We start from the raw sequence: 19,371 nt of genomic DNA, 5'->3' as shown, positions 1-19,371 counted from the left end.
GAGGCGCCCCCTCACCCAAAGCTCAGGGGCTCCCTCCCGCACAGGGAGAGACGCGGGTGTGGTGCCCCATGTTGCCCACCCCTGTGAGTGGCACAGCCCGCAGGACTGATGGGGAGGCAGGGCAGAGCAGGGAAAGAGCCCCCCAGCTGCCTGCCCAAATCCTGCATGATGGGAAAGTCAATTGCAAAGAGCCAGCCACGTGGCACCTCGATTCGCATAATCTGTTGCTTTCATAAGCAGTGCCGAGGAGCCAGCCAGGGCTGCACTCTAACACGCGCTGGCCCGTCTGAGGCAGGGTCACGGCCTCCCTTGGCTGGCTCCCAGCTCTGGAGATCGGCTCTGCCCAGGACCCACTAAGGTCGCTGCCAGACCTCAGTCACCCAACAGTTAATGCATTCTTTTCTGACTGATAACAAGCACAGCACCGAAACAGTCAACTAATTTTATCTCCAGATTAATCACAAAAGGCTAAGGCTTCCACCTTCCCTGTGATTAAAAATTAGGAGACCAAACTCTATAGTGGTTCAGGATAATAACCAATCCTGTGAGGGGTGCATGAATAATGCATCTCCAGGCTCGGGCTGCTCCCGACTTTCTCCCCGCCCAGCACACGGGCTCTGGGCCCCAGCCTCAGTGGAGAGGTAAGGAGTTGCCCCCATCCCTTCCATCGGAGCTGCAGCTGCCAGAGCGACTGTTGATTTCTATTCAGCCTGCGGCCCCCAACAAACATCCTCCCTCCTCACCCACCCCACCCCACACACCCCAGCCCCATCCGCACCCCCTCCTACCCCATCTGGTGTGCAACCAGGCGAAGGCCAATCAATAATGCATAGCTACATGAATAACCGGCATGATAACCACTTATTTGGGAAGATGTAATCAGGACGCATTCTGAGGACGGGTGTGTGTGTGTGTGTGCGTGTGTGTGTGAGAGAGAGGATATGTGTGCGCCTGAGTACCCGGGCAGCACGGTTGCAAGCCCCTCTCCCTTCATCTCCGCTCCCTTAATCCAGGGTTCCCAACAGCACTAGAAGAGCGGGAAGGAAGGACTCTGCCCCTCACTGTCGTTTTACGCCAAGACCTCCTCAGTCTCCACACTATGGTCACGGGAGTCAGGTACCTGAGCAAAGGCCCAGAGATAGTTGGTTCTCAAACCTGGTCACCCACTGGAATCCTCTGGGAACTTTAAAAACGCCTGAGGCCTGGGGTCCATCTCCAGAGATTGGGCGTAGTTGGTCAGTGTGTGGCCTTGATTTTTAAAACCTCCCCCGGAAGATTGAAATAGGCAGCTAGGGTTGTCCCAGACCCAGTGAATGTCAGTGCCGGAGGGAAATTTCCAGGTCACCTGTTGAACTTTCACATTTTGTATCTGAGGAAGTAAAACCAGGAGAAGGGACTGGCTGCCTTCATGGCTTCAGCCTCTGACATAGGGCACTTTCCACGATACCGCATCACTGGGCTTGTTTATTCTATTCCTGAAGCTTCGAGTGGTTCTTTCCAGTTTTCCTGGCCCTCAGCAAACTCAGCTGGAGCACCTCCATCCCGGACACCTCATGAGGAGAAAGCTGCCACAGCAAAAGAAAGGGGGCAGGAGCCCCAGCCCCAGCCTTCCCTGCTGGGATAAAATTCCCTCAGCAGCAACGGGCACGCCCACCCCCATTTATGGAAAGCCCTCATTAGCCTCCTTTTTCTCAGGCCACACCAGCACCCAGGAGGCCTCAGGAACTAATGAGGGGGTACAGAGTGGGTGGGGTGGGCGTCCAGCCCACACCCACCATCTGCCTGCGCCCAACCCCCCACCCCCACCCCAGGAGGCTGGGCAGGGTTGGATGAGGCTGACTTCCTGGGCCAGGGTCACTGGTGGAGTCCTGGGGCTACAGATGTCATCTTGGAATCCCTGAGGGTTTGTTTTTCCTCAGGAAATAGAAACTTGGGGGTTGGCACTCAGTGGGCTGTAGTTCTGAACCAGGCCTCCCTAAGGCAGGAAACGAGGGCAGAGCCAATGGCTGAAAGTGTGCTCCAGAGCCTCCTGGAGTTCCCTGAGGAGCCCGATTGCAGTCCCAGATGCTGGGAGGCCCTGGGAAGAGGAGGGAAGTCAGGCAGGTTGAGGGAGGGGTCCTGGCGGGGGGCGGGGGTGGGGGGGGAAGGGGCTGGAAGGCATAGCCTATTCGATGAGGACCAGCCTGGAGCAGTCTGGAGCTGCTGTGGCCATCTTCCCAAACTCACAAGCACAGAAGCTTGCGCAGAGCCTGGGTGAAAAGACTTTCTGTAGCAACTGGGCAAAGCAGGCCCTTTGTGCTAGGACTCCAGCTCCTCAGCCAATTACCCCTTCATCATGCGCTGGCAAACATGCAGTCAGCCTTTCCCAAGTCTCCAGCACTGACTGACCCAGCCCCTCTGTGGGGGAGGAAGAGCAGGGGTTGCTCAGGTGGTTTCCAGGGAGCCCTGCCCCTTCTGTGGCTTGTCCAGGCAGGAGAGGTAGAGAGCAATAGAGGCCTGACACCCTTCATGTGTCCACAAGCACTAACGTCAGAAGAGGCTCTGCGACTTTGGGCGGTCGCTTACCGTCTCTGGGCCTCTTCTCCGAATGATGGTCATCTGTTATCATAACTGCCCACCTCACATCCCATAGTAGTCGTGGAAATCAAAGGGGTGACTCCATTGGAGTTAGCAAATGTTTATGGAGCTTCCACCGGGGAGGCACCGGGACCTGTGCTGGGTCTGTGGGAGATGCCCCTCTCCTCCTGGCACTCCCCGTCTCTCAGCAGGAGCCACAAGTCTCAGACCATGCTACCCCAAAGTATAGTGGAAGAACCGGGCAGGAGACATTCATTCTGACTCTGGGGTGAGGGAGCTGGAGCCACTCTGGAAGAATTAAGTGCTAAGGAGATGCCAGGGGTTGCACAGCCCTCTGAAATGCTGTCTCAGCCTTGAAGGGTTGCCTGTCGCCTGTGCCCTGAGAGGAAAGGGGCCTGGCTTCCAGCCCTGGTTCTGCCACTCACTTGAAGTGTGACCTTGAACAAGTCATTGAACCCTGCTGAGCCTCGGTTTCTGGATGTGTGTAATTGTGATAATAATAATGTTTACCTAACAAGATTGTCATGAGGATTAAATCAGACAACAGCTGTGACAGTGCTGTGTTAAAAAAAAAAAAAAAAAGAGGAAGGAGGAGGAAGAAGGCAGAGGGAGGAGGGAGGAGGAAGGAGGAGAAGGACAAGAGGAAGAGGAAGAGGAGGAGGAGGAAAGAGAAGGGGAAGGAGGAGGAGGAGGAAGAAGAGGACGAGGAGGAGGAAGAAGAAGAAAGAAAGAAACTACAGCTATTGTTTGAGGGCGTGCCCTGCCCTCACAAGCTCCTTGTGACCAGAGGATGAGAGGAAGACAGAATACCTTCTGCACATAAACACGCAATGCTCACGTGCGGGATTATCGCTGTTGTTGCTACTATGGTTATAATACAAGAGGATTATACGTTGTATTAAAGTATGATAATCATTGTTTGTCATCCGCCCAATAAAATCCGCCAGCCCAGCCTGCCCGCCTGGCCAGAGGGACAGGGTGCCCTCAGCCTGAACTCTTTCTTCCTCTCCCCACAGTGCCGCCAGATGACCCCGTCATCCTGGGGGGGCCCGTGATCAGCCTGCGGGCAGGGGACCCCCTCAATCTCACCTGCCATGCAGACAACGCCAAGCCCGCAGCTTCAATCATCTGGTTGAGGAAGGGAGAGGTCATCAATGGGGCCACCTACTCCAAGGTGAGGCCTGGGGACAGAAAGACAGGTGGGGGCAGAAGGAGGGGTGGGAGCTGCATGGGGGCCCGGCTCTCCCCAACTCTCGCAGCTCTTGCTCTATATGTGTGTGTTCTTCGGTTGCTTTTTGTGTCTCCCTCATTGTTTCTCTGTCTCTCTGTATCTTTCTCTCTCTGTCACTTTTTTTCTCTCATGCAATGGCTCTATCATCCGACCTTTTCTTCCTATCTCTGGCTGTTGCAGCTGTCTCTCTTCCTCTCTCTCTCTCTCTCTTTCCTGGGGTAATTGCTGGGCTTGGGGAAGGCCCTAAGAATAAAGTATGGTCAGAGGAGGGGACTGAGAACAGAGATGGCCAGAGCCCAGGGGTGACAGGTAAAATACAGGATACCCAGTTACATTTGAATTTCAGGTAAACAGCAAATTAACTTTTCAGTACAAGTCCGCGTATGTCCCAAACATTGCATGGTGCATACGTATGGGTCATACTTACACTAAGACATTACTCATTTTATATCTGAAATTTAAATTTAACTAAGTGTTCCTGTATTTCTGTTAAATCTGGTCACCTTTCCAGGGCTGTCAATGAAGGCTGTTTAGGTGCGTCCCTGTCCCAGGTACTTGGCTCTGGGGCCACAGAGGGCCGAAACCCAGCCCACCACCCCTCACCAAGCCCTGTGCCGTGCTCTACCTGTTCACAAGGACAGTTGTTCCTAATTCGCACAAGGTGCCCTGAATTGGCCGCTGTATCAGTCATGTTGTTTCTTTTCTATATTGTGTGGTGCTTTGACATCTGGGGGCCTTGTAGTGTGGAGGAACTGCCCCTCCCAGGTTTAGCTAATTCCTGGAGACAAGCTGAGAACACAGCTTTGATACGCAAACCAAACAGTCCTGGGCCCATGCCCTCACCACCACCTTTCTCAGGCTCCTGCAGCCCTCAGCCCTGAATAACCCCAGGGCCAGATACTAGACAACTAGATACCACCCACAGAGTCTAGAGCCTGCGGAAATTATTCAAACTATCCAATCCTAAACCTGTTCAACTGCTTACCTGCCTCCTCCATTCATCCCCATGGAAACCATAATAGGGGCTCGTGTCCACGCTTTCTCCCCTGTTCCCTCCGCCTCCTGACTGGCCCTGGTGCTGCCCCATGTGGCCTTGTGTGGCATGCTGTGCCCCTTCTTCTTGGGTGCTGTACTACCTTTTCAACGGCAGTCGTCTCCTGATCTGTTAGCCTCACCCCACCTGAAAAAAAAAACAAAAGCCCAGGTACATTTTAAAACAGCGCCCACCAAACTCCACTCAAGGGACCTGTGAGGAGTTGTAGACAGGATCCCTGTACCACAGAGCCTATAGATGAGCGGGACCTGGGAGGATAGCCAGTCTAACTCCCTGACCTACAGACAGGAAACCGAGGCCTACTGAGGGAGTAACTGCCTTGCCCAGCTGACAAATGGGCAGAAACCGCAGTCTCCTTCCCATGCGCCTCTCTGGCCTCAGACAGAGATGGGCAGCTGCTCAGAGGTTGGACCAGGGCCTGGCGCAAGCCAGCACCCCCGGGCTCTGAAGATAGAGGTTCAGGCCTCCCAAACCCCATTCTCCTTTCCTGTGGCCTCCTTGGCCTGAGAGAGGGGAGGTGTATGATCTGCTTCCAACTTCCAGCCCAGCCCTGGCTCCTCTTCTGGAGCCCTGGAGGATAAGCGGGGCTTTCACCATCAATGAAGGGTGTGAGGCAGCCTTTTCCTTCTCTGAGGCTGTATCCTTCCTGTCCAAAGATGACCATCTGCCAAGGAGCCAGCCAGCCACAGGACTGCTGATTGAAGCCTGGCCCCTGACCCCTGGTCCCCGGCCCCCGGCCCCAACCCAGAGCCTGGTGCCAGAACCCAGGACAAATGCCTTCCCTCCAGCACAACTCCATGCAAGGGGAAGCTGCGGATTGAGAGATAAGGCCCTCACTCAAGTCCTGGGCGGGAGCCTCCCCTTTGAGTTATGAAATACAAAAATATGACCCAGGGAGTGTACCCTCCACACAATGATGAAAAGGAAGGAAAGGTGTGTTCCTTCCAGTCTGGGCAGCTGTCCAATCCCTCCCTGAAACTGGGCCAGCCTGGCCCCTGCCAAGGCTTATGTCCCACGGAGGACATGCTCCCATCTGGTGCAGAGAAAGGTCAGAGTCACCTTGCTGGCCCTGTCCAAGGGCCATCTTGCCCCCTGGCCTGGCACTATGCTACTGCAAACCACAGCAGGGAGGTCACACTCCACCCTCTGCCCACCCAACCCTGTTCAGGCTTCTGCTGGCCTCTGACAGGAATGACAGCAGCAAGCAGCGAGGGCCTGGGTTCCAGTCCCTGCTCTGTGTAACCCCAGGAAAGTCATTCCCTGGACCTCAGTTTCCTCATATGTAAAACAAAGGGGTTGGATTGGATACTCTGTATTAGTAGGCCAGGGCTGCCAAAACAAGATTCCACACAGACTGGTGGATTAAACAAGAGACATTTATTTTCTCACAGTTCTGGAGGCTGGAAGTCCAAGCTCAAGGTGCCAGCAGGGTTGGTTTGTAGTGAGACCCCTCTTTCTGGCTTGTTGATGGTACCTTCTTACGGTGTCCTCACACGGCCTTTCCCCTGTCAGGGCGCCGATCCTATTGGATAAGGGCCCCGCTCTATGACCTCGTTTAACCTTACCTACCTCTCCCACGGGCTGATCTCTACTCTACATATACTCACACCGGGGGGTCAGGGCTTCACCATATGAATGCTGGGGGGACACAATTCAGTCCATAACAGTTGCCTACCAGCTCTGCCAAGCTCTGTGCCTGACTTAGAGCACACGGAGAAGGGCGGCTGGTCTAGCAGGGCTGTCAGAGTCCACCCCTCTGCTGCCCCCTCCTTCCCCTGGACTGCAGGGACCATTCACACGGGCACTTCTGATGTCCCGAAGGCAGAGCGGCCCAGACAGGCCAGGCATAAGGAGGGCTGGGCACGCAGCTGAGACAGAGACAGAGCGTGAGAGGACACACAAGCATACACATAGTCGGGGGGCCCAGGTCCCCGGAAAAGACCCTGAAGGACAGCCCTGACAGCCCCAGGTCTGAAGCCCTCAGTATTGTCACGCGGTGGGTGGTTAAGCCTGTGAGACCGGGAGCGGGGCAGCCTCGGTCTGAATCCTGGCTGTGCCACCTTCTGGCTCTGTGGGCAAGTTACCTAACCTTGTTGTGCCTGAGTGTCCCCATTTATACGATTGGAGTGACAACAACGCCTGCTTCAAAGGATGATTGTGAGGCTTGAATGAGACGAGTGCCTGGCAGAGTGAGCTCATTACCCACAGGGGTGTTAGGATCACTGCCTGTCCCCTCCCTTGATCCTCACGGGCCCTCTTGCCACCCACTTTCCCTAGATGAGAAAGTCAGTGTCTTACAGAACACGGCCTATGGTCCTAATACCTGGGTTCAACCTGAGATCCATCACATATTACGGTAATTTATGCCCTCTGCCTCAGTTTTCCCAGCTGCAAAATGGGATGATGATAACCATAGACACCTGTTCAGACTGCTATGAGACTTAAAGGGAATTATGTCCCGAAAGCACTCTGTAAAGAGCCTGGCATAGAGTCAGGGCTTCACACATGTTAGCTAGTATTATTGGGTCCCTCATCCCAGAGCCCTGCCTTACCCACCCGAGTTCTCCTTCCCCAGAAGTCACACAGACAGCGGCCCAGGTTTTGTGGAACATTCTTTCTGTTATTTCACTGTGTGGCCAGCAGGGGATGGATGAGCCGATAGGATTGAGGATGGCATGACAGGATTGCCAGGTCCCTTGCCCTAGGAAGACAATCACCCAGCACAGGTGGTGGTGCCTCACCTTAGACACACTGCCACCAGAGCCCTCGTGGCCTGGGTGCTTGGGTGAGTGCCCAAGGATCCCAGCAGGTGTCCGGCTGCAGAAGCATGGGAGCCATCGGCAAGGCCTTCCTCCGAGTCCTCTTCCTACCTGGGCCATCTTCTCTGGGCCTGGTGCCAGAACGGAGGCCACATGGCATTCACCTGGAGAACCAGCAAATACAGAAACCAGGGGAAGCAGGATAGGCTGAGGCAGAGGAGGGAAGACAGTATGGGCTGAGCCCGAAGAGATATCTTCCCAGAGAGCCAGTGTCCTGCTCCATCTGCTGCTTCCCAGCAGCTGCCAGGCTAAGGGGATGAGGACTTGCCCCTGATGTGGGGACAGGTGGAAGGGGCCCTGGGTCTTAGGACACACAGTCATGTATACGAAGGTCTAACAATTAAGTTCGCGAACTCATCCTAGAAAAAGTGCTACAGACCTCATTGCTGAATATCACTATGGTCACCTTGGAAGTGCTCCCCTTGGGAAGCTATGCACTGACGCCAGTGCCTAGTCCACCCTTCAAAGCAATTTTGGAACTCTTTTTCTGGAATGGCCGTCATAGCTGTTGTCATATTCCCCTTGATGTCCTGAATGTCATCAAAATGTCTTCCTTTCAATATTTCCTCTATCTTTGGGTAAAGAAAGAAGTCATTGGGGGCCAGATCAGGTGAGTAGGGAGGGTGTTCCAATACAGTTATTTGTTTACTGGCTAAAAACCCCCTCACAGATAGTGCCATGTGAGCTGGAGCCTTGTCATGATGCAAGAGCCATGAATTGTTGGCAAAAATTTCAGGTCGTCTAACTTTTCCTCACAGCCTTTTCAGCACTTCCAAATAGTAAACTTGGTTAACTGCTTGTCCAGTTGGTACGAATTCATAATGAATAATCCCTCTGATATGAAAAAAGGTTAGCAACATCCTTGCAACAAGTTCGCAAACTTAATTGTCAGACCTTGCCGCCCTGTACCCTCCTTTCTGCGTCTTCCAACTGCAGGCTGCTGCCTGCCCCAGGGGCCACCCTCCCAGCAACCACCAGGACAGTGGACCTCATTGGGCCCATGCTACGAGGGGTTCTGGAATACTCCCTGAGGCCCATTTCCAACCCACGAGGCCCTCTCCGCTGTGCACTGTCTCCCCACCAGTCATCCTAACACCCCCATCCCATTCTCCATCTCAGAGGCCTGGAGTCTCTGCCCAGTGCAGTGCCTGCTGCCAGTCATCTTGGCCTCTTTTGTGAAAGACATCACTCCTGGCCCCAGGGCACAAGAGAGGGGACCCCTGAGGATGCAGGGTCTGCGCAAATGGCACTGTGCAGGTCTCCACCTTCCCTTATGTCCCTATCCGAGTGACTATCCAAGCGACATGACAACAGGCCTCAGTGGATTCCCCAGGCAGCTATAAAAAAGGGAAGCAGAGAGATAATTAAAAAAAAAAGAAAAAAAAAGAAAAAGACAGTGGTTAGGGGAGGTGAGTGAGGAGGGGAGAAGGGGAGGTGAGTGAGGAGGGGAGAGGGGAGAGGGGCCCTGTTGCCAGGCAATCAGGTCTCACTCAAAGCCTTTCCAGGCTGTTTGCATATCAATGAGTATCTCCCATTTAGAGCCGGAGGAGTTGGGGCCCCACCCATTGCATTCCCTCCAAACCTCCTTCCTCCTTTACAGGGGTCCCCACGCAGGCACCACCAGGCCTCTCATCTCTTGGGTTCAGCCTGGCTTTCCACGGCCCAACTGAGACCCTGGGAGCTTTGGAAACAGCCCAGCAGCCACTGCTGCGTGCACTGAACAGCTGCACACAGGATGCATTCTGTTTCCAGCCAGCCCAGCCTCCAGGACCATGGCCGATTGAATGCCAAGTGCCTACCCTCAGGAGTGGGTGGTGGGGCACAGACAGGAAGCAGCACCAGGGCAGACGGGGTTTAGAGATGAGCCTCAGGCCTCACACAGCCACTGGGACAGTCAGGAAAGCTCCTTGGAAGCAGGTAGTGGACAGAGGCCCACGGACACACACACACAAGCAGGGTGGGAGCCCATCCAGGAAGGCTGCTGCTCTGGGACGGTCACTCCTGTGCACCTGTCCTGTATACACCCTGCCCTGGTCCGTATCTGCACACACAGGTGGGCTGGGTCTTAGCGGACCTGCAGGAGCTGCTATCAGGGTCACATGGGGCAGCCCGGGCTGGGATCTGGCAGCACACTGGGCCACCAAGCTGGAGGGAAGATTACCCCAGGCCTTGGAGTGATGGCCCCAGACTAGAGACTCACCATGAATAATCCAATGGATAAGCTGATCTGCATGATAGTGAAGGCTTCTGAAGCCTGGGTTCAGGGAGGAGGGGGAGGGAGGTCGGACAGCCAGAGTGGGGCCCAGGCCTTGTCCTCCGAGCCAAGTTCAGTGATGAAACAAGGGGGGAAGGAGCTGGGAGGAAAAGCAAAGTGGGGCACTGACAACAATCAGCAGAAGACAGATCGTTTGACCTCACCTGGGCTGTCAAGGTCACAGAGTCCAAAGGCTTCGTTTGCATGTGAGAAAAGGAGAGATTTGTAAGAGGAATGAATGAAATGAAAAGAGAAAGAAGAAAGGAGAAGTGAGGAGATGAGGAAGGAATGAGGAAAGGAGGAAAACCAGGGTGAGAGAAGAGGGAGGCCAAACGCTGGCTGGAGCAGGCAAGCTACCCAGCCGCCCGCCAAGGCCCAGCTTTTTCACCTTTCGGGCTCTGCCAACCTCGCTGGCCACGTTCGGCCTTCCTCTGAGGACGTCCCACGGCCAGGCCTGCAGACCCCGCCCAGGGTCTAGGGAGCGGGGAGCCTCCTATGGGAGCCGGAGACAGGCGCCTGCCCTCCCCTCGCTCTCCCCTTGTTTAATGAACATATCTCACTTTTTTCTAATTAGGTGGAACAAACAACTTGAACCAGAATTTTTGTTTCCCAGAAAAGCACGTTCCCGGACACAGTAAAGAAGTCATTAATCATCATTGTGAGGCAGAGGAACACCCTGGGTTCAGGGAGGAGGGAGGCAGTCCCGGAGCCTAATTAGGATCTCGGGCCTCCTGCTCCCCTCCCAGCAGCACCCAGACGGCCCCTCCACGGCCAAGAGCAGATCAGTGCAGGGGCAGCAGGCACGGTCCGTTTTAACTAAATACGCGTTGTTAACACGACGAAGACGTAAAGGGAGGGGTAACAGCGCGGACTTCCCGCCCCTCCTCCCCCCACCCCCATTACCTCACCCAGGTCTTCATACCTCACCCAGGTCTCATTTCCATCCAGGAAATTGTTCTATTATTGCTCGGCTACGGTATTTATAGATGCAGGAGGTCTGCCGCAAAGCCAGGGCCCTCTGCTGGGGCCTCGCCAGGACCTAAGCCACCCCCACCCACCCCCCAGGCGGGCCCCTGTGTGGACCTGCAGTTCAGCACCGGGCCCTGGGGCTGCTCCCCAGTGACTGGCTTTGTCTGTGCAGGAGGCGCTGAGCTACACAGAGGCTCGGGTCCTGTGCTGGTGCGCAGGCCACAAGCTCTGCCCCGGCTGAGAAGGGCCACACCGGCCTGGGGACGCAGAGAGCGGTTCCTGCAGCCTACCCGGTGCTGCTGACTAGCTCGGGGACCGTGGACGCTACCGAGTGGCTCTACTGTCCCCACCTTCAAGTGGAGATCACACTAACTACCTCTCAGCTCTCAAGAAGCTGCGGGGGGAGGCTCGTGGCTCAGGGGTCACCATTCTCAAGTACAAATCCCGGCCGTGCCCAGCGAGTTCCTGACTCACTTTGAACTCAGTCATCTCTTCTGCTATATCGAGATGCGCTCCCTTCCTTCCGGGGTCTGGTGAGATTAGAGACAACACCGCTATTGTTATTTTAAGGGAGGTCTTGAGGAAGTAAAGTCTGTTTATCTATTCCTTGGCTCTAAACAGCAAAATAAGACTGTATCTGGCACTTCTCTCTAGGGAGTTAGATTCCTTCCCAGGATCCAAAGTCTCCAGGACTGTACCGTCCCGCCCTGGGAGTGGCCCTCCTGCCCAGCACAGCTCCCCAGCACACACCCACCTCAGGGAGTCACTGTGGGCTCAGCTCAAAGGGCACCAAACTGAGGGGAGAGAGCTGAAAAGGGGAGCAGAGGAGGGAAGGGGGTGCAGCAGTGACGGTGGAACTGGCTGCAGAATGACGCGTGATCCCTTGGAAACAAAGGAATGGAAGGCAGGAGACCAAACTTAGGATTTGTATTAGTTTCCTAGGGCTGTCCTAAAAAATTACTACAACTGGTGCTTCAAACAACTGAAATGCATTGTCTTACAGTCATGGAGGCTGAATTCTGTACTGGAGGTACTGGCAGGGCCACGCTCCCTCCGAAGGTGTCCGGGAGAGCCCTCCCTTGCCTCCTCCCGCTCCTGGTGGCTCCACGACTTCCCTGGCTTGTGTGTGGCAGCAGCACCCCGATCTCTGCCTCCTTCTTCATATGTTTCCCTGTGTTTCCTATTCTTCTAAGGACACCGTTTATTGGATGTAGGGTCCACTCTAAATCCAGGATGACTTTGTCTCAGGATCTTCAACAAATTACTAATTACCTAGCTAGTCTGTAAAGGCCCTATTTCCAAACGAGGTCACATTGTGAGGTTCGAGGTAGACATGAATTTTGGGGGGACACTATTCAACCCACTACAGGAGCCCTCTTACTTATTTCACTTATTCCAACTTGAAGTGTAAGTTTGCTCAAGCTCCATGGCCTTTCCTGGTCTCACCTGTGTTTTGTCTCTTGTCACATGGAAGATTATGGCATCTGTTCTGTCTATAACTTTGTCAGGGCTCCAATGAGGTCAGGTAGTCAAACAATTTGAAAAGTTAAAAGGGTTTACATAAAGTAATAAAACAGTCAGTGTGCACTGAGTTTGCCCACCTCCCCACCTCACCGCTGCCCTTATGCCCATGCCCCAAACTGTACCCTCTTCTACAGACTACGTCACTGCCTCAGGGGCCACACCACTGCCTGTCACACACACTTCAGCACTTCCTGCAGACCCAGAGGATCCCCAGACACCAAAGACAGACAGATTTCTATTAGGTTGGTCCAAAAGTAATTGTGGTTTTTGCAATTATTTTTAACCTTTTAAACTGTAATTACATTTGCACCAACCTAATACATAGAACCTGCAGCAGCCTGGTTTCCAATGGGCCCAACCTGGTTTCCTTTATGATTTGCGGTCTGCAAGTCCAGGCTGATTTTCCTGCATGATAGGAAGCCTTCTAGTTCCTTTTTCCTTCCGCAGCCCAGCACTCAGCCAGGCTGGGAAGCCGAGGGTAACCCCAGCTCTGCACAGAGACAGGTGCCCTGGGATCCTGAGCTGGCCCACCTCCATGCACAGGGGTCCCCCTCCAGGCTGCCATCGCAGCCGAGTGACGTGGAGCCTTTTCTCCCTACCCCCCAGACCCTGCTCCGTGATGGCAAGCGTGAGAGCATCGTCAGTACCCTCTTTATCTCCCCCGGAGACGTGGAGAACGGGCAGAGTATCGTGTGCCGAGCCACCAACAAAGCCGTCCCTGGAGGCAAGGAGACCTCTGTCACCATTGACATTCAGCGTAAGTATTGACCTGGCGTAGGCCAGGGAGGGAACGCTCCACCTGCACCCCTGCCTGGAGCGTGGGTTGGGGAAGGGACCGAGCATGGACAGCCAGCTCACCAGAGCCCCACCCCAGCTCCTTCACGCTCCCTCCCTCCATGACACTGAAGGAAGAAAATGGGTCACACAGCTCCATGGATGGGCTGAATTTATATATGTGGGCACCCAAAGGACGAGCTTGTCCTTATTGTCACATGAAGTAAAAATATCTCAGATGAGGGCCCTTGGCAAATGATAGATTTAAGCCATATTTCCACATGTGTGTGAGGTAGAGCTTCCACTTCAGTAAATACCCTGGTCAGCCCCTGGCCCTGCTGGCCTTGCCAGGTGGCCCTGCACCGTCCTGTGGAGGGGAAGCCAGAGCAGAGATGCTGGGAGCTGAAGGGCCCTTGGAGCTCCAGACTTGGCACCATACCTTCTAGAGGATCTAGGGGGCCTTCTCATGAGTCAGCCAAGGAGAGAAGAGAAAGCAGTCAGTCAGCCTGTACTCTGCACATATCGTCTCGTTTAGTCTGTATGACAACCGTTTGCAGTAGGTATGACGTGGCCCTATCTGGGCAAACCAAGGCCCCCAAAGGCTGGTTAGCTTGCCCAAGACCACGTAGGTTTCAAACGGAGGCAGCCAACTTTGCGGAGCCCACGCTGGTAACCCCCTTCTGCACTTCCACATGGTGGGTCCTTGGCACGCTAGTCCTAACCTGGTCCTTGGTCAGCTATTACAATTACTATTAACAACACGATGCTTTGAAGCTCCTCCAGCACCGCGTTGGAGGAGTCACCTGAAGGAGACTCCTACGTGTCTCCCAAAGTCCCCCTAAAGTGCCTGTCAGTCCCAGCGAGCAAAGAAGGGCTCAGCACGGCGCTTCGGTGGCCTTACTCTCAATACTGAACCAGTTTAGGTTTGAACTAGTAGCACCCAAAAATTGACTTTTCGTCTCTTCAACTCCCCCTCTTTGCCAGGGAATGTGATGCCACCACGTGCTGGTGGCTGCTTTAGTCGTAGGCTCTGAATGACAAAGCTAGAGCTGCAGGCTGGCATTCATTTCCTCCTGACCATTTTATTCATTTTAAATCAAATTCATTTAAAAACGCTTCCCAACAGCCCTGCCTCATCTAAGGCTTCTGGAGTATGCCTCCACATGGCTCTCCAGAGATCTGTGTCCTAGGGTTTCTCAAGCCCGTCTTGGAAGCCTAAGAGCAGACATTCCCAGTCAGTGTCTAGAGTCCTGGCAGGCGCCATTTACATTCCAGAGGGCAGAAGAAATGGTTGTAACCTCAGCTGGGCTCGCGGTAAATACCAGACACTGCGGCTGAATTCTTGGAGAAGCTTTATCTCCACTGCTTTCACCAGCTGTGAGCCCCGCTTCCCCCCACCCATGACAAACAGAGGGTTCTTCTTCCATCCCTCACTCAGTGAGAGCCAAGAACAGTGGGCCTCTTGCCAGGCCTAGGACCAGGGTGACGGGAGGGAGGCGCTCACTCTGAGGGCATGCAAGTTCAGGGTCACCCTGAGAGGATGCCTCCCTGCCCTGGCCCTAGTCTAGACCCTGGTTCTCTACTCCCATCTGCTTCTTCCACGCAGCCGCTATGGCACAGAGCAGTATTCCCAGCTACAGAGAGCGTGCAAGGTGCTGTGAGCATCAGGTCTACTGAAAAGGCTCCATCACCCATGAGCTGTGCAGGCCTAAGCTTTTTGCTTCATCCTGGGAACTCTAGTTCCTTGTCTAATTGGACTGAATGATATCCAAGGACCCTTCTTGCCCTAGGATTTACCACGAATCAGAGCTCTCTCCAGACACAAGCCAAATCCCGGAGAAATGAGGGTGGGAGTCCCAAGATAGACAAACCTCCTACTGCCAAGCTGCCAGCTATGGCCACTGAGCAGCTCTGCCCTCCCCCCACCAATCCCCAACCTGGTCAGGAGGCCTGTGCCAGCTACAAATCCTGCACACAGGAAACCACCTGGCTGGCACCCACAGTAGTGGCCGGGGCCCTGGCAGGGAGAGACCTGGAAGAAGCAGTGCTTCTGCGCCAGGCCATTACCCGTCACACCAGGAGAACCTCTCCTGGCAACAAGAAAGTCATCATCAGACAACGGCGACCAACTATTGAAAGACGTTGCTCTAAATGCACTCTAACGAGACGATCAATTTACCAGGGCGCACAGATGTCAGTCTGCGTCGGAGCAGGACGCCAGCTTTGCCAGGTCTCTGGGCCTTTCTGGCTTTCTTTCCAAGGACGTCTCAGCCACATAAGGAGGGAGGCGTCGGGAGTGAGGTCAGAGGGAAGCGGAGAACCCAGGTGCCTGGTTTCCTGTACCCGCCCCATCCACGGCAGTACAGGGTCCTATTTAGGGCCACAGCATTCTTCCTGGTTTGAATTCTGGCTCTGCTACGGTTGACCTGGTTATTAAACCTCTTCATGCCTTAGTTTTGTCCTCTGTACATGGAAGCAATGATGCTTACACAACACTCACAGGGGTGTTGTGAGGGTGAAATTAAATCGTCCCTAGCAGAGTGCCTGACACATGGTGGTCATTCTGCACCTGTTACCTGTTGTTACCATGCACAGTCGTGGGGGCGTGGCTGCCCCTCCCCCAGTGTCCCAACAGCCCCAACAGGGAACAGGTCTCCATCCGTTTGTCTCCTCCCAAAGGTGTTTGCATGTGCATGTGCATGCCAAGCAAAAGCACAGGCTCTTTCCACCGGCCCCCTCCCCTTCCTTCCTCCTCCATTTATTCATGTGTTCATTCAGTAAGCATCCAGACGTTTACCGTGGACACCATGGGCTGGATCAGAGCTGCCTTTGCAAACTTTCTCATTTTCTCAGTCAACCAAGAAGCATTCACATTCAGCAAAAACACATTTGTTGTTTGTTTCCCTTGGTCTTTATATGTTACCCAACGGAAGACAAAGCCCCCAGATTGAGTAATGGGAGCGAAAGCTTAACACCCCCAAAGTCTCACTACATCTGGACTCTGCATCCAGCTGCCAAGCTGCAAATGGATGTGCTATAAAATCACTGAGTCATGGAATTTCTCTCTTCCCAACCCCTCCTCCATGTAACACTTCCCAGAACACACACACACACACATGTGCACATGCACGCTCACACACACACTCAGGTTGCTGATGGAAACACTAACAGACTCTCAGCTGTGACATTTGTTCAATGTGATCTCGGTTCCACCAGCTACATCAAAGCTGCCCTCTGCAAGTTATACAGCCGACATCACAAGTGGGATTAAAATCATGTTTAATAGTTGGATATGACATAAACTATTTATGCCTCTGGAGCCCGGTAGCCTCCTGAAAATTCATATCCTGCACATCCAGAGGAGAGGGATGGAGAGAGGGACACGGGCACCTGTGGACCAGAGGTGGAAATGCAGGTGACAGTGGAGAGTGTGAATGCTTCCTAGGGTCCCATTCTCCGGAGGCTCTGCAGGAAAGGCCAGGTACAGAGGATATTGCCAAGAGGTAGGGAAGCTGCAGGAGACCTATTTCCACAGGATAAACTGAGAACGAATGGCAAGTATGTGATGGAGGAGGGACTCGGCAGCAAGAAGGATCCCCAACAGGTGCACAGTCTCCATCTCCCTGCTCCCCAAGACCATCATTTGACAAAGGACACCCAAGTGGCAATGGGCCTCCTGGAACTGCCCTCCAAGTTCACTGGTGGGTTTCTAGGTTCCACCTAACTGGCACCATCACGTACTCAAACAAGAGTTGGATGGGGGCGGCTGGATGGCTCAGTTGGTTAGAGCACGAGCTCTGAATAACAGGGTTGCCCATTCGATTCCCACATCGGCCAGTGAGCTGCGCCCTCCACAAGTAGATTGAAGACAATGAGCTGCCGCTGAGCTGCCAGAGGGATGGCTGGATGGCTCAGTTGGTTAGAGCGCGAGCTCTTAACAACAAGGTTGCCGCATGGGATGGTGGGCTGCGCCCCCTGCAACTAAAGATTGAAAATGGCAACTGGATTTGGAGCTGAGCTGCACCCTCCACAACTAGATTGAAGGAAAACGATTTGGAGCTGATGGGCCCTGGAGAAACACACTGTTCCCCAATATTCCCCAATAAAATTTAAAAAATAAGAATAATCATTTTTTTAAAGAAGGAGTTGGATGGAGGCACTCCCCTCCACCGCTCAGTATTGATTTCATAATGTGAGGACCTGAGCCAGCCACTCATTCTACTCAGATCCAGATGGCAATTACCAAAGGCCTACGCCACAGAACATGCGTCCCCAACCCGCAGTGAGATGCAAGCTCCTCCCGGAGTCTCCACGTCTCTGGGAGTGGTGCCATCAGAGCCGCAGGGTCCCATTGACGCCCAGCTCAACTTGCCAGCCCTGCATGGAAGGAAGCTCGGTGGGTCTCCTGATTAGTCTGGCCCTGGAAGCTGGTGGCCCTTGGCTAGGAATGGCTGCAGGGCTCTGGGGGTCGTAGCTGTCCTGCGAGGTGCGAGGAGAGTTCTCGTGGCTAGTTCTTGTCACACACATCTTTGTGACCACTTGATCTATGCTTTAAAAACTAAGATTGAGATCACTGAAATACCTGTCACCTCCGTGGCAATGCCCCAGGAAAAGGCAGGCAAGCCGGCTGCTCCAGGAGCAGATGCTCCGAGGATGGTGGTCCCATTAGGAACTGGGGGATAATGTGGGAGCACAGGCCCCCAGCACCATTGGACACCTGCTGCGCAGGAATCCGTTTCTCAACCAGCTGTCTGCGGAAGCCAGCACAGCTCCTGTGAGCAGAAGCCAGCACAGCTCCTTTGAGCCATTTCCCAGGCCTCCGCCCCCAGGCCCAGCACTAGGCAGGGAGGCTTGGCCCAGCTCGAGTACCAGCAGGACAAAGCGGGGCCAAGTGTTCAAAGGGCCCCAACTCTGCTGGAGGTGCTGCACGTATGACTCTCAGAGGAGCTCAAGACCCCACCTGTTATTTCCAGCAGAAGCCAAGCCAGACAGGGGAGTCCTGCTCCCCTCCTGGGGCCCTTCACATGTCCCCAGAGGCGTCAGCATTTTTTCTCAATGGTCTCTGAGAAACTGGCTCCTTTACTTCTCTTTCTAAAAAGGGGCTGAACCCCTAGAAAATCCTCATGACCTTCCAGCAATTTGCTCTGCTTATTGATGAAGTCTGGCAGAAGATGCTGCCCAGGGTCCTGGCCAGGCCGTAGGAGTCTAGGTGCCCTCTGGACTCACCTAGAGTTGAACACTAGCCAGACCTCCACGCATGACAGGAAGGGATGACCACTGTCTGTCATCGCCCCTCCTTGGAGTGTAGACAGCTGAAGTGCAAGGTCTGGGAGCCAGGTGTGTGCCCAGGAACACAGGTGACACTGGCTTCTGGAGAAGGTCCCAAGCCAGCTCCCCTGAGCTCAGCTGTCACCCAGTACAGTACCATTCTCTGGGCTGAGTCTCCACCTCTGTCTCTCTGCTGTGGATGTCTCCATCTCTACTTCCATCTCTGTATCTCTCAGTGCCTTTCTCGCTGTCTGTTTCTTTTCTCTATTCCTTATTATTCTGTTTGGTCCTCTGCCCTAATACCCTGTCATTTTCTGTTTCTGTATGCTTGGTCTCCTTGGTCTTTTTGCTTTTACTCTGAAATCCTTGTCAGATTATGTGTCTCTGTGTATGTCAGTCTCTCTCTGTGTCTCTCTCCACCTCTCTGCTTCTCAGGGCTTCTTTTTCTTACCCCTCCTCCGCACTTCTCAATCTCTCTCCGCCCCCGTCCCCCCGTGTCTCTCTCCTACACAGGTGTCTCTCTGCCCGCCTCCCGTCCTCTCTGTACAAATCTCTCGGTGTCTCTCTGTCTCTGTCTCCTGTCTCCCTCTCTCCATTCCCTCTCTCCTCCACCTCCCACCATTTTTCACTTCAGAGTTCTCATCATGTTGAAGGAGAAAGACGAGCCCAGCCTGAGTTGCTGAGGGCTGGGTGACACCAGTCAGGATGCAGCAGAGATGATTGGGCTGATGAAAGGGTGTAAATGCCACTTGCAAGTTAATGGATACACCAGAACCTTTACACAAAGAGCTATGAAACAGACATTTCAAAGACAGACAGTTTGTATTTAAATGGGGCTCGGTGTCCGTACTCCCCTTCATGCTCTTGTAATCCCTCGTCCCCTTCTTCTTCCTGATGTGTT

General features: G+C 54.0%; 1 protein-coding gene across 3 annotated transcripts in view; it reads left to right on the top strand.

The window, feature by feature from the left end:
• The window catches only part of KIRREL3 (kirre like nephrin family adhesion molecule 3), a 563,766-nt gene that overhangs the window by 515,988 nt on the left and 28,407 nt on the right, over nucleotides 1–19,371 (top strand). For all 3 annotated transcript variants that reach the window (XM_033098048.1, XM_033098046.1, XM_033098047.1), the window contains exons 5-6: nucleotides 3,594–3,751; nucleotides 13,035–13,185. In XM_033098048.1, coding sequence (XP_032953939.1) covers nucleotides 3,594–3,751; nucleotides 13,035–13,185 — 309 coding nt within the window. The remainder of the gene's footprint in view (nucleotides 1–3,593; nucleotides 3,752–13,034; nucleotides 13,186–19,371) is intronic.

The sequence above is a fragment of the Rhinolophus ferrumequinum genome, chromosome 25 (genome assembly GCF_004115265.2).
Source record: "Rhinolophus ferrumequinum isolate MPI-CBG mRhiFer1 chromosome 25, mRhiFer1_v1.p, whole genome shotgun sequence".
Classification (NCBI taxonomy): Eukaryota; Metazoa; Chordata; class Mammalia; order Chiroptera; family Rhinolophidae; genus Rhinolophus; species Rhinolophus ferrumequinum.
Note: the sequence above shows the minus strand (reverse complement) of the source record. Positions and strands in the feature narration are given on the sequence as shown.